Source organism: Pieris napi, chromosome 16 (genome assembly GCF_905475465.1).
Source record: "Pieris napi chromosome 16, ilPieNapi1.2, whole genome shotgun sequence".
NCBI classification, from domain to species: Eukaryota; Metazoa; Arthropoda; class Insecta; order Lepidoptera; family Pieridae; genus Pieris; species Pieris napi.
The window spans coordinates 4,634,904-4,649,384 of NC_062249.1; the positions used below are offsets into that span (position 1 = coordinate 4,634,904).

At 32.7% G+C, this 14,481-nt stretch overlaps 1 protein-coding gene across 18 annotated transcripts in view; it reads left to right on the forward strand.

Annotated features, from left to right (window-relative positions):
- Positions 1-14,481, forward strand: part of LOC125057007 (muscle calcium channel subunit alpha-1) — a 73,446-nt gene that overhangs the window by 41,451 nt on the left and 17,514 nt on the right. For 14 of the 18 annotated variants that reach the window (XM_047660396.1, XM_047660403.1, XM_047660402.1 and 11 more), the window contains 18 exons: positions 2,830-3,041; positions 5,675-5,780; positions 6,209-6,348; positions 7,178-7,284; positions 8,199-8,351; positions 8,715-8,911; positions 9,245-9,348; positions 9,463-9,641; positions 9,821-9,924; positions 10,237-10,352; positions 10,873-10,975; positions 11,721-11,872; positions 12,094-12,304; positions 12,492-12,612; positions 12,762-12,847; positions 12,929-13,035; positions 13,162-13,325; positions 13,658-13,808. In XM_047660396.1, the coding sequence (XP_047516352.1) occupies positions 2,836-3,041; positions 5,675-5,780; positions 6,209-6,348; positions 7,178-7,284; positions 8,199-8,351; positions 8,715-8,911; positions 9,245-9,348; positions 9,463-9,641; positions 9,821-9,924; positions 10,237-10,352; positions 10,873-10,975; positions 11,721-11,872; positions 12,094-12,304; positions 12,492-12,612; positions 12,762-12,847; positions 12,929-13,035; positions 13,162-13,325; positions 13,658-13,808 (2,507 nt within the window). In that variant the 5' untranslated portion in view covers positions 2,830-2,835. Of the gene's footprint in view, positions 1-2,829; positions 3,042-5,674; positions 5,781-6,208; positions 6,349-7,177; positions 7,285-8,198; positions 8,352-8,714; positions 8,912-9,244; positions 9,349-9,462; positions 9,642-9,820; positions 9,925-10,236; positions 10,353-10,872; positions 10,976-11,720; positions 11,873-12,093; positions 12,305-12,491; positions 12,613-12,761; positions 12,848-12,928; positions 13,036-13,161; positions 13,326-13,657; positions 13,809-13,976; positions 14,104-14,481 lie in introns of all 18 variants that reach the window. The other 4 variants (XM_047660400.1, XM_047660405.1, XM_047660401.1 and 1 more) reach the window with 1 other exon arrangement.

Here is a 14,481-nt window from a genome sequence, read left to right on the forward strand (position 1 = left end):
GTTACGCGCAAGAGTAATATTTTTCGTTTACATATTTCACAAGTGTTTCATGTATTTTGACAATAGCTGTTTATGGTCTAAGATCCCGATATACAACGACCTTCACCGAGATGCTTATTTAATGAAACGTATTTTATATTTAATTTAATATGTCAATAAATATAATCCATATGGATTGCCTAGCAAATTTTAGTCCAGAGTATTTTAATTAATATTAAAAAAAAAATATTTTTTTAAACATTTCACCGGTATGATTATTTAAAAAATTTACTACATGCAAATTATAAAAAAATATATTTTTTTTAAATATTAATTAAACATACTCTGGACTGAAATTTGCTACCCATATGGATTATATTTATTGACATATTAAATTAAATATAAAATACGTTTCATTAAATAAGCATCTCGGTGAAGGTCGTTGTATATCGGGATCTTATACTATTATATTTTGTCAAACTCATTCGAACATTCTAGACGTACGCTAATTTTTCTGATGTCTTGAAAACTCGTCTACGGGTACCTAAAATAGACAGGGTAATTTATTAAAGGCTATGTCAACGTGCTACGAATTCGCTGATTGTGGCGTAGTTCGTGCTACGAAATAGCTACGTTAACAATTCTTGTTTTTAGAAAATTGAATGAGATTGTTAATCGTTTTTTATTAAACAAAATTATTCAAACAATTGCTACTCTAATTTGTAGATCCCGATCGTCATTCAATCCTCTGCTTTGCTTGATAAATATTTGCTCATATGGGGAAGACTGCATGCGATAAATCAATGTTGTATCTCACATAAGGATTACACATTGATCACCTATTTACCCAAAGAAATATGAAACAGACGCACAGCCCCCACGCTTCACTGGGATCTTATGACTTGGAAGCATTTTAGGATTTGTTTTTACTCTTAATACATGGACTCTATTGATTATGATATAATGAAGTAAAATAACCGTGCTAATAATGTTAACTAACGATTATTATAAAATGAGATTCTGTTTAACAGAAATGAATTAATCAAAGCGCCGGTATCATTGAAAGACAGATGCCGGAAACATGTAAAACACTATTAAATATCTGAAATATTATTTAAAATTCTCCTAGATACAGGCGAAAGCGGGTATATGAGTGTTAAAGTTATTTGTGTCAGAATAATACAGCTGCAACGCTCCTTTTTTAGTAAAAAGAGTTTATTAAAGAATTTCTATTTATAAATAATACCATGTAGGTTTTATTTGGAAATAAAAAGATTTTTTTATTGCCAAACTAAACCTATATCAATCAAATCTAATGATCCACCGATCTACTTGTTAACACAAATATTACTACGCTACTAAAACGTTGCTTTGAATTACGTTGTTAATAATTATTAAACGTTGATTGAACTACTGAACGTTAACATTTGGAGAAAAGATATTCGTATGAAAAATTATTTTATTATATGAAATTATATGAAATTTATATAAATGAAAATGAAGGCTAGTTTAAAGTGATAGCGTGTGTCGCTTGATCCTGGTCAGCACCTCTATTCCAATCCAGCCCTGCGATTCTGTAACTCACTTTTCGAACTCACACAGCGGTTTTCGCATCGGCGGTCGCTCTGAAATCAATGGGCATTCTGAAAAGGTGGGAGCTTGTAGTTTATTGTTTATCAGAATGCCAAATCATAAAATGACTGCTTCACGATTGATTTCAGAGCGACCGCTGATGCGAAAACCGCTGTGTGAGTTCGAAAAGTGAGTTACAGAATCGCAAAGCAGGACTCGCTACACGATCCGTGAACACAGCCAAATTGCAGACATTAAATACTTTATTTTATTTCCATAATAACTATGTATATCAATCGCTGTTCTTTCGTAGCTTATAAACTAAAATGTCTCAAATTTAATGCATTCCGAGAAACGTTTTGAGCAATGAATCACGCTCACTGCTCGGAAGTGTATTTTTATTTGATGTCGTAAAATGTTCAACATGTTTAACGGATTGGCTGATTTTAATGAGACATGATCTTATATTACAGAAATTAAAATCAAACTGTATGAGAATAAATTAACATGTCGTTTTCTTTCTCCTTCGTTACAATATTTGTATAGTTTTTAAGCAAAAATTTAAAGCAAACATACAACAACATAACCAAATGTTATTATCAAAATATCGTAAATACGTTAATATATATAACAATATAATGGTGTTACCCAGCCAACAGATTTTGTTTTAGATACTAGCAAAAATGAAATAGTTTTTTTAATGTTTTTAACCTAAAAATTATTGAGCATTTTCATATATCTGGTATCAATGACCTGGATAAGCTTTGTATTGCAGAAAAATCTTTCAAACGATAACACTTACATCGACGAAGCACGCTGTTAACTTCTTAATAGCGAACCAAGAATAACTATTATGAAAGTGTTACTTGTTCGGAATAGTAAAGCAATAATACTTACATAAGAATATATATTTTGCTTAGGGATATATTGTGTCAAAAGTATAATTACTAAAATAATATGTCGATAAGCACCATGGGCATCATCTTTTAATAGGATTCGAATAAAAATAACTTACGAACAACTGACGTTGGCGTTGCAACCTTTAAAGAAATGAAAAATTTAACTACCTGCATACGATAACGAGCTGAATATTCAGTTCTAAGGATACAAAAATAATAACAACAGTTATAAAAAGGGAATCAATTTAGTTACGTCACTAAACAATTGGGTCATTAAATCACGTGACTTTATCAATGCATCAAATAATGGCAGTGACGTGACAAATTTTCTTATTAAATAGATAGTCTATGCATATTAAAAATTTACCATTTATTCCAGGTTAAGATGAGTACAGAAGAGGCAGATACAACACCAACGCCCACAGCAGCGCAGCCAGATGGCACGGGTCCCCTCATTCAAGTCCCCGTGGCCCCGCGGAAGCCAGCGCGTCGGGGCCTCAAAGTACAACCCGAGAGACCGAAACGGGCACTCTTTTGTCTCACCCTTAAAAATCCCTTAAGAAAACTCTGCATAGATATTGTTGAGTGGAAGTATCCTTTTTATATTTATCTACATTTGGTCATGTTATTATTATCGTTAAGAATATGTATTCGTTTACCTCAAGTACACTTGAGGTAAACGAAATTGTAACTAGAAACGTACTCATCCACACTTACATCATTTACTTTTAGTATATTTATTCCTTTCCTTTACTAAATTCTCTAAAAAAAATAGTTATACACTAGTGTTTAGGAATCAAAAATCGTAGTAGATTTAAGATTTAATTTTATAAGAAGTTTTAGCTTACACTTGGAAATTTAGCTTTTTTCTCAAAAGCATGAGTAATAAAAATTTGATGATTAAAAAAGGAAAGAATGCGTACTCGATGCGTAAGTAAAAAAACCCTAAAATACCCGCGATAAAGAACATTAACCTTATAAAAATCCTGGCGCGTCGCCAGCGGCAGTATGAATGACGGAAATATTTGGAAAACAATCAGGAAATGCCGTTGTGTTGAATAAACAAAAATGCTAATTTCAACGTTTTCTTGCATTCACTCATTAATTATTTTAATTGCTTCATTTCCTATAGCTTAGTAACAAACAAATAAGACAGATTTAGCCTAGTAACACTTAAGAGTGACAATGTGAGCCTAGTGATTGGTAAATTAAACTCTCCGACTTGTGTACTGCCGTCCCCGCGCTGCCGGCCTAGACCGTACACTTTTCTATAAGTCGTTAGGAAACCAACACGCCTAGGATACAAAAATGTATGGAATTCACAAAAAAAGGACATGTACAAAAGGATAAAGACAAAACTATCAAGAAACTTGCCAAAACTGTCAAAAACTCAGGTTTCTAAATACATAATTTCCGGTTGAGGAATGCTTGAATTTGTTTCCTGTGAAAGTTTAATATAAATTTTCTGGGAAAGAACCTCACACGCGTGATTACAAATGCTGCCGCACAATAATGAAATCTCCCATCTGTTGCTCATAACTCAATAAAGAGCACCACTAACTCATTTTAAACCATTCTGCGTTTTGTTACAATTTTTAGACATTTTTTCCGCTTACACACCGTGGAAAAATCTGTAGTTATAGCCCACACAATTTCGCTTTCGATATTCAAATCGATACATATGTTCGAAGTAACAAAAATTTAACGACTTGCTCCAAAGATTCGTACTATATTTCATTTGATATGAGATCGGTTCCACGATCCAACATTTCATTTTAAAAAGATTTCAGTCTTGTTTATAACAAAGCGATATTCAATAAAAATATAAATTTGGTATCGTAAACTATTCTAGCTTTCAGCATAACACAATAGTGGCTGTATTCTGGGCCATGTTTACATTCCTTGTTATAATAATAGATATTGCTACACAAACTTCAGCTAAGGACAGTATCCGTATAATATGCAACTTCCGCCCTAAATATAGACTCCCTAGTTTCCACATTTGATCCGTCATCACATTAAAAAGCTTCTCGGTTGTTGTGTAATTTGATGTTGTATGAAATACGTAACAGTGTACATGACGTATACCTTAACAATGGACATTTTAATAATATCGGAACCTTACGAGTCACTTCAATACATGCATTGCATTCATGTTATCCCTCTTTAAACGTTTGTGAAAATTGCTTTAATATCAGTTTATGTTCGCTCATAGACCGCACATACACTAATTGAATTTTAAGCTTACGTTTCTGAACAGTTTGTTGCTAAGAGTATCAAAATGACGTGACAATCAATTCCCAACGCATGGTTGGTTCGGTGCAATGTTGGCAGAGGGCCACTGGCGATTGCTGCGTGTTCACCCGACATTGAGGTGTTCAGCTGTAGGTCGTATTATGTAACGCATATCGATATCATATAAGCAGTTGATGATGGCGAGTTCCAAGTAATAAATAACTCCTAGACTACAACGCCAAAATTCTACAATCTGCGAGATTTGTAGGTACCCTACTCTGTAAAGAGGGTACCTTATATTCACAAAGTATTTATTAATTCTTTTAAATACAAGATAGGCCAAAGTTTACTAGCCTGAATAACTTAAACAAGAAAAACAATTCTCTCGCTGATGACGATTCCTGTAAAGCACTTGTCACGTCGATTTATGTAAATCTTATGTATAAAATTCTCGTGTCATAATGTTCGTTACCATACTCACATCGTTCATCCTCCGAAACGACTCGACCGATTCTTATGAAATTTTTATACATATTCAGTGGGTTGGGTGTTGAATACTACCGCACTTTTTTGACGATACTAATTATTTAAAAGTCTCAGGGGACCTTCATTGGAACACCTCCAAGTGAGTTTTGCTGCGGAAACGCGTCTAAATATTTTTACAAAAAAATTTAAAGTTTTGAGTAATGTATTGAAATTTGTAAACAATCCGCCATTTTCTATTGGTTATAAGAGATGTGACGTTCACTTTAAAAAATCGTTTTTTTTTATTTATCGATTATTTCCTCATTTTTGAAATTTAAAGTTATAGAATAATCAACATTGATACACAATAATAAATAATATGCATGGCAAAACGACGTTTGCCGGGTCAGCTGGTAAATTAATATATTTGTGTATATCTGTTAAAAATAGGTAATAGTATGTCTCTCGACGCATAATTTTGGGGTATATATGTTAATAAAGCCCAAAGCCTTAACTCAGCACAGACCGTTCGAGTGGATGATCTTAACGACAATATTCGCGAACTGTATCGCGCTCGCTGTCTACACCCCATATCCTGCGAGTGATTCGAATTATACCAACTGGGTTCTTGTAAGTACTTATTTAATTTATATCATAATACAAACGCTTATTTATTGATAGTATTACCACAATACAATTCGCTAAATAATGGGCACACTTAAAAGGTGAGGGAAATTAGTCACCATCATCTTGTTCTGTCGAATTATGTTTACGCTATGACAGAAAGAGACAAAGCTGTGTATTTATATAAGTGACTCATTTGTTTTTTAAAGAAGGGCAAAAAAAGCATTTTAAAATTTACGCTGCGAAATTGAACCATCTCGATATTAATACAAAATATAGTTTATATCTAAATATCTAATAGCTTGATTATATATAAATGCTAAATTAAACGTAATATAATCAGTGATTAAATAAAAATATTAGAAAGGATTTTGTATCCTAATTCTACGTTGCATCGTTTTACTAAGCTAATCAACATATGTATTTTGTTACAGGAGAAAATAGAATATATATTCCTAGTGATATTTACTGGCGAGTGCGTGATGAAGATCATAGCTTACGGGTTCGTTATGCATCCGGGCTCGTATTTACGAAACGGATGGAACTTACTCGACTTTACTATAGTTGTTATAGGGTAAGACCTAATTTGTTTGGTATACAATTGTACCCAGAGTCGTGTGTTAACGGTTACTTAATAAATGTTAATACTATGAGTGCTACAAATATAAACAAAACTTAACAGGTACAATCGCGGATTTGTTTTTTTATATACATACATAACTGGACGTTTCGAGTGTAATAAATTATAATAAATTCGCGTTTAAACCCATTGGAGAACGCTTATTTAAGCAAATCTGTAAAAAAAGTTTTTCTCTCCTTCACTGATCGAGAATCCAATTTCATAATTAGAAATAAGTTAATGGATAACTCTAGCTACGGTTCATAAAAAAAGATAGTTATGATTTAGTACACTGTTTTATTACATTAATGGATATATACAGGCGGCTAATTAGACCGCCGGTACTTTAGAGTCTACTCTACATTACACTTATAGTTGCAAAACTACACTAGTTCAAGCGTATACTGTTAAAGTGTCTAGTGGCATCAAAACTAAGTACTTAACACGCATAGAGAAGCATATTAAATTTAACTCAGAAATATTATATCTTTATTAAGATCTTCAAATAGCTATAGTAGTGCTAATTTTTGTTCTTATCACACTAAATAAACAATAGAGGCAAAAAACAATTTAATAAACTGAAGTTTATACTACAAATATGCTAAGTTATACTTTATTTTTACATTTATGAACTTAACCTAGTTACAGTATATCATGTAAAAAATTAATTTAAAATAATAAAAGTTCGAAAACAAAGGAAACGTCGACATACGTTACCGTACTTTAGAGGCCGTGTGTTTGCTTATGCGTGGCTAAACAAAATTATTTAATTAATAATTTCCAGCATGGTAAGCACAGTACTATCAAGTATATTCAAGGACGCGTTTGATGTGAAGGCTCTTAGGGCCTTTCGAGTGCTACGGCCGCTCAGACTTGTCTCCGGAGTACCAAGTGAGTAACATAAACACAAAAAAAAGGGTGCGTGTACTGATGTACGCGCGTAAGAAGTTATACACTTCTTTGGCATTATTATACATACGGATAGTTAACCTCAATTGTATTGAAGCACTTAGGAAGGTTGATGAGCACAGTTTTTTCACAAATATTTTCTAATATTAATTAGTATTGATTTAAATATTCAATTTAAATCACTTCTGATTATAATTCAGATGCACATATAAAATTCGCACTTGTATAATGAAAACACGTGTTTTAAATGTAGAAACTCTAAGCATGTGGATAAATATTATAAATACAAATACACAGTGAACAGAGGCGGCGTGCGTGCCAACATGCGCCATTAACTTCAATTAGTGGGCAACTTCATTCTATTAATTTTGTGTCACGGTGCGCGCGCATCGTAAAATTTCACTCTCATCAATTTTTCATAACGCGCCTATAGAAGTATAACTTCAAAAACATTCAAACCTTGTAGGTTTGACCTGACCTGACCCCAAGTAACGGTTACAATATCAAATGTTAGCTAACAATCTGTTGAAAAGATTTGCGTATGAAAGTTGAGAGGAACTATTCAATTCTAACAAGATACTTTGAAATTTTCTTAAGTTTACGAAACTGTAAAATATTTTAATAAATGCTTTGAGAATTTAGGATAACATAATTTAACAAGTATCTTTATGGCCCTAAAAGCTTCAGGTGTGCAATGGATGTTTTGACTAATGAAATCCAAATTTGTTCAACTTATTAAATGTTCTTATCCAGTTTATAATTCTTATAAACCAATTTTCCGTATCTGTAATCGGAATCGAAGTTTTAATGATTTACGCATTGTCATAAATACCAAACTGAACACAACTCTTGAAACAGGATTTAAGTTTGTGATAAATGGAATTTGTTTTTAACAGGTCTGCAGATAGTGCTCAACTCAATATTAAAAGCAATGATACCGTTGCTCCATATCGCGTTGTTGGTGATTTTCGTAATCATCATCTACGCCATAATTGGGCTGGAGCTTTTCTCCGGAAAAATGCACAAGTCTTGCTATAGTAGACTCACAGGTAATTATCATATTGGCGAGGTGTTTTGATGTTTTTCTAATCTGTATAAATACAAGCTTAATGCAAGGTTCCTGTTTGAAGATACGTAGTGCGCGGGTGGGTTGCACCAATACTTGTGTAAAAAATTAAAGCATAGTTAGAAAAATTGGTTCACAGCAAGGTTCACTCATTCTTGTATAGTCTATTTATACAAAATGTTTTATTATAATGTTCCTTTTTAATAAACAAATATTCATGTAAAATAATATTTACGTAGAATAAGTTTATGCTTTTTTATACTTTACTGAAAATGAAACAACTAAAATTCTTACTTGATTTAATATAAACAAAAATATTTTGTACCAACGTGATATTTCTCCGTAGATGAAATAATGGAAACTCCTCACCCCTGTGACGTCGACAATGGCTTTAATTGTTCCCTACTTGGTGCTGATATGGAGTGCAGAGACGGGTGGATTGGACCGAATTTTGGCATTACAAATTTTGATAACTTCGGCTTGTCTATGCTTACTGTCTTCCAGTGTATTACGCTTGAAGGATGGACAGATGTTATGTATAATGTGAGTATAATAAATAAAATATAAAACCTTTTGAACTATATATACTTACCCTAATAATATTGGCTTATTGTTACAAACGCAATATTTTAACTTATGTTTAGCTATAATGGTTACACAAAAGTATATACATATATTATATAAACCTTTAAACTATCAGAAAAACAAATTTAAATAAATCACGTTATAATCACAAAATGTTCATTTACTTTCATAACTCGACATTACTAATTATTTACGGCCGTAGAACTAGATTTAAAAAATTGCGTGTCATCAACATTTCGTAAGCGAAAGACTTTTAAATAGTTAAAATTTTGATATTGTACTTTCTTTTAGATTCAAGACGCAATGGGAAACAGTTGGGAGTGGGTGTATTTCGTATCTATGGTAATTCTGGGCGCGTTCTTCGTCATGAACCTAATTCTCGGTGTGTTGTCGGGGTATGTACAACTTTAAGAATCCTTACGAGTGAAATATACCAATGAAATATTTTATCACTTTACTTTTTATTTTCTTTGAAATGACTTGAAATCGTAATTATCTTTTCATTTTAGTGAGTTCTCAAAAGAAAGAGAAAAGGCGAAGAACAGAGGTGACTTTCAAAAGCTCCGGGAAAAACAACAGTTGGAGGAAGATCTGAAGGGCTACCTTGACTGGATCACGCAGGCCGAGTATTTGGAACCTCTCGCTGATCAACATGAAGAGATAATTCAGAAAAGGGATTTTGGAATAGGTAATACATAGAATTCATATTTTACTGATAACAAATTCTTCATAGGTTTGCTCTTAGCGTAAAACTCGTTTAAAGTTTTATAACTTATCGCTCTTTAGAGTCATGTGGTCGATTACAAATTAATTTATTCAATAATAAATATATCTGTTAATACTAACGCATGTATTGTTTTACTTCAGGACAAACAACAACAGACCACGATTCAACGGACCATTTAGGAATAGAAACTAATGAGCAACAAAAAGTGTCAATTGGCAAATTATGGAAAAAAGATTTTGATAAAGTAAGTTTTATATTGACTTACAATTAATTAATTATAATTCAATTAACACTTAATTTTAAAATATTGATTTTATTTCAGTTTTCGTAAATAAATTAATAAATAATGATACTAATTTGTGTTAATTTTTAATCTCTGCAACTAATTTATTATAATTTACATCACCATGTACCTAATATCGTAATATCCTGTATTTTGGTTGATTAAGATATTATTTATTTATACTTAGCTCTTAATCAATAATTGTAGTATAAACATCAAAACAAATTAGTAGAATTTGAACATATTAATACTTTGTAAATTCTTGTCAATTAGGTGAACCGGCGTATGAAACGTGCATGTCGACGCGCAGTTAAATCGCAAACCTTCTATTGGCTTATCATAGTGCTCGTGTTTCTCAACACTGTCGTTCTAGCAAGTGAGCATTATCAGTGAGTATTTTAGCTTATAAATTTTTCAATTCATATGCCCTGTAGCAAGCTTTCACTACCATATTTTTTATTTTATAATTCACGTTACAAGAAAAATACCGAATGTTGGCTAGCATGCGTCTTTTCTGTATGTTTAGGGAAATTATGTTATGTAATAATTGACGACTCATTGGTTAGTACCCCTGACTGTGAAACCATGGGTCCCGGGTTCGATCCCCGGCTGAGACGAACATCGATGTGATGAGCATTTGGTGTTGTGCTTAGGTCTTGGGTGTTTAAATATGTATTTATATATCTATCTATCTATAATATGTATGTATATCCGTTGCCTAGTACCCATAACACAAGCTTCACCAGCTTAGCATGGGACTAGGTCAATTGGTGTGAATTGTAAAAAAAAAAAAAATAGGGAAACATAAGCTTAAATTTATAGTGCAAACAATCTGAAACCTTTTATATGATCTGTTTTAACAATAATAGATGGTTTTTATTTCAATAATTTTACCATTTCTAATTACAGCCAGCCCCAATGGTTGGACTATTTTCAAGAGTACGGAAATGCGATGTTTGTAGCGTTGTTTACACTTGAGATGTTGGTGAAGATGTACAGTTTAGGATTACAGGTAAGGATTAAATAATATCTAAATAGCATTATATATATTACAAAATATACATTGAAATAAAAAACTAAACTTAACAAAAACTAAAATATATCATTAAAAGGAGTCCCTTTAGGCAAGGTTCCGAAGATACTGGCAGCGTTCCCCCTTTGAATTGCTAGACTAATTCTTTGTCCGAGGTAGCTGCCAGATCTTCGGTCTCCTGTGATGTCGACTAACCTTTTTGAAATGTCTTTAAAAAGCCTTAAAGCGCTAGGACCCCACGGACCAAGGGTCTCGACACCGAATGGAACAAAATCATATTCTGAGCCTAGACCCATGTATTTGCATGCTTTATTTTTTTATTTTTTTATTATTATAAGTATGTATTTAATTAGAATAATTTTTTTTTTACAAAATATTTCGTTGGAGTATGTGTATTCACCATATAATTAATTTAACAAAATATTTATATGGTGAATACTATTATATATTCCGAACCGCATCTAAACAGTACTGAAGATTATGTGTATAGAAAATCCTTTTTCTGTGTTAAAGACATAAAGATCAAAGGCGCCAAAATCTACGTCAATTTGTTGATTATTTTTAATTCGACGAAAGGTTTTGATAGGATATACCGTGCGCGTTAGTTCTTGAGATATTGCTTGCTATGAATAAGGAGTTATAAGTTTCAGTATCATTAAGTACATCAGTTAAAAACTCAATTGATAAGCGTTAGAATACGAGTAATGTTTTTTTTATACTTCAGGGTTACTTCGTGTCACTGTTCAACCGATTCGATTGCTTTGTGGTTGTGGGTTCGATCAGTGAAATGGTGCTCACAAAAACGGAAGTGATGCCGCCCCTCGGTATTTCCGTGTTACGATGTGTGCGCCTGCTTAGAGTATTTAAAGTTACCAAGTTAGTATTTTGCGGTTCAAAATTACTAGGACGATATTGTATTTCGTTTTTATACATTACATATTGAAATGTATTATATTATAAAATGTTGCTAAGGAACTATTACCAAATTATTTGTGCTTCCAGAATCATTATCTATAGAGTAAAATAAACATGAAAGACATTTAATCTTCTGAAAGTTCAAATATTTAAAAAATCCTAAAATACTTGTACGTTTTCAGATATTGGCGATCACTCTCCAACTTGGTAGCCTCTCTTCTTAACTCGATCCAATCCATCGCCTCTCTTTTGCTACTACTGTTTCTTTTCATCATGATCTTTGCTCTACTTGGAATGCAAGTGTTTGGCGGCAGATTCAACTACGACCCGGTTGTAGAAAAGGACCGGCATAATTTTGATTGCTTCTGGCAGGCATTGCTAACAGTATTTCAGGTTTGTGTTTTTCATACATATTTTTTATTCATCTTTAAAATAAATACTCGAAAGAAATCTAATGTTCATAAAGAGGTCCAATCCGACCTGGTATTGCACTTTATGTATAGAGCTAGAGATTTTTCAACTTTACCGGTAAATTGGTGTAATTGCACTTTTCTCTAGCGAGAAAGACAATTTTTTGCAGATCCTGACAGGTGAGGACTGGAACGCAGTAATGTATGAAGGCATTAAAGCATACGGCGGTGTTGGTACTGTTGGCATCGTCGCGTGTATATATTTTATTATTCTCTTCATTTGCGGAAACTGTATCCTTTTAAACACAAAACGAAATAAACCTGCAAATATATAAACTCAATAAATAGTTATCACAATAAATTGTAATTGAAAAAACCTTAATATTAGGACCTCTAGGCATGTAGAGTAACTTAAATTATTTCCTGAATACAGAATATAGATATACTTCTGAACGTGTTCTTGGCCATTGCTGTTGATAATCTGGCTGATGCTGAATCATTGACTAATATTGAAAAAGAAGAAGGGGTAAGTACGAATATACTGTAAGCGGTTAAAACAAAAACACATTTAATGACTTCACTTTCTATCATAAAAAATATATTTTAGCAAGCACCAGAGGAGAAAGAAGGTGGAAGCGTAGTAGCAACAGAAGGTGGACAGATTGACACTGATGATGAATACATTCACGATGAAGATGTGTATACCAGTGACAAGTAAGCTTATCAACTACCTAGAAGATTTCTAAACGCATTCCGGACAAATAATAACTACATATATTAAAAATCTGTCCTAAAAATATATGATGTGCTATATACAATATACATACTATTTTTTCATAGTTCGGAGAGGGAATATGAAGGTTCAGACGGTGAGAACCAAGATGAGATGGAAGGAGAAGAGATAGATGACAGATTAGATGAAGAAGAAGCAGAAGAAAGGCTTGAAGAAGAACAGGAACAGGAAGATCTTGATATAATGGAGAATCATCAACGAAATCATATAGGTAAGAGGACAATTATGTTAAAAAGTAATTAATTAATAATTGGTACAAAATTTCTGTACATTTCATAGAAATCACTAACAAATGAAAGATTTTACGACAATTGAAACATGAATAATTAGTGTTAAAATTCTGACGTCTACAAAAGTACAAGAACTTTGCTATTAAAATTGTTGAGAGGGCATTCCTCTAAAAAAAATATAACTACTTGCTATCATTATAATAGCTAGTACGTTATCGCTAAAAATTAGATGCTTTCCTTTTTCGTTTATAATTTACAGTATTCTTTTTTGTGTTCCTACTATTTTTTTGTAAGTCTAACTCCGGTAAAATAGTCAATACAGAGTTCGAGGATGAACCACGTTTGAAACGAAAGCCGACCACGTCATCGGCTCGACCACGCAGGCTCTCTGAAGTAGAAATCCACAACTCTGCGAAACCGATCCCCGATGCTTCCTCATTCTTCATATTTTCCAAAACCAACAGGTTAGGGATCGCGGTGGTTGCTTCCGTTTAGATGTTCTGCATTTTCACTTTTAGCTTTCACCTTGCCTCTTGCTTTCTTTAATGCTTCTTTTCACATGTAGTCATAAGTTAGGATACAGTTAGGCATGTTTTTAATAAAGATTTAAGTAGATTATATTTTTATCAAAGACGGGGAAGAAGAGGAAGGAAATCTGGTAACGGCTAGACCACGGCGGATGTCCGAACTGAATATGCCCAATCAGACGCCACCAATACCCAACGCTAGTAGTTTCTTCATATTCTCACCGACAAACAGGTGATCGTTGACCCAGTGTCTCATTGTCAAATCGGCAATTAGCAGTTCCCTTTAGCACTTGTTTAAAAATACTGTGTTTATAAAACAATGAGTTCACAGGTTACTGAGTGTTTTGTAGAAAAGTTAGAGGTATAGAAGTTTTGAGGTTTATTTCTTTTAGAAGCATGATTAGGAACATTTTTCTTAGTTAAGAAATATAAAATAGGAATTCTTTAGATACGAATATTTTAAGCCCAGTATCTCTTCCTTTTGCATGCTTAGTGTAGCTGACTTCTTGGATGCCTTTTATTATTTTAATATGATGTTTTAAGCAGTACCATAACTAAAGGATGTTCTAAAAAATGTGTAATGAGCTTTTTATTCAATGTTTGTATTTAT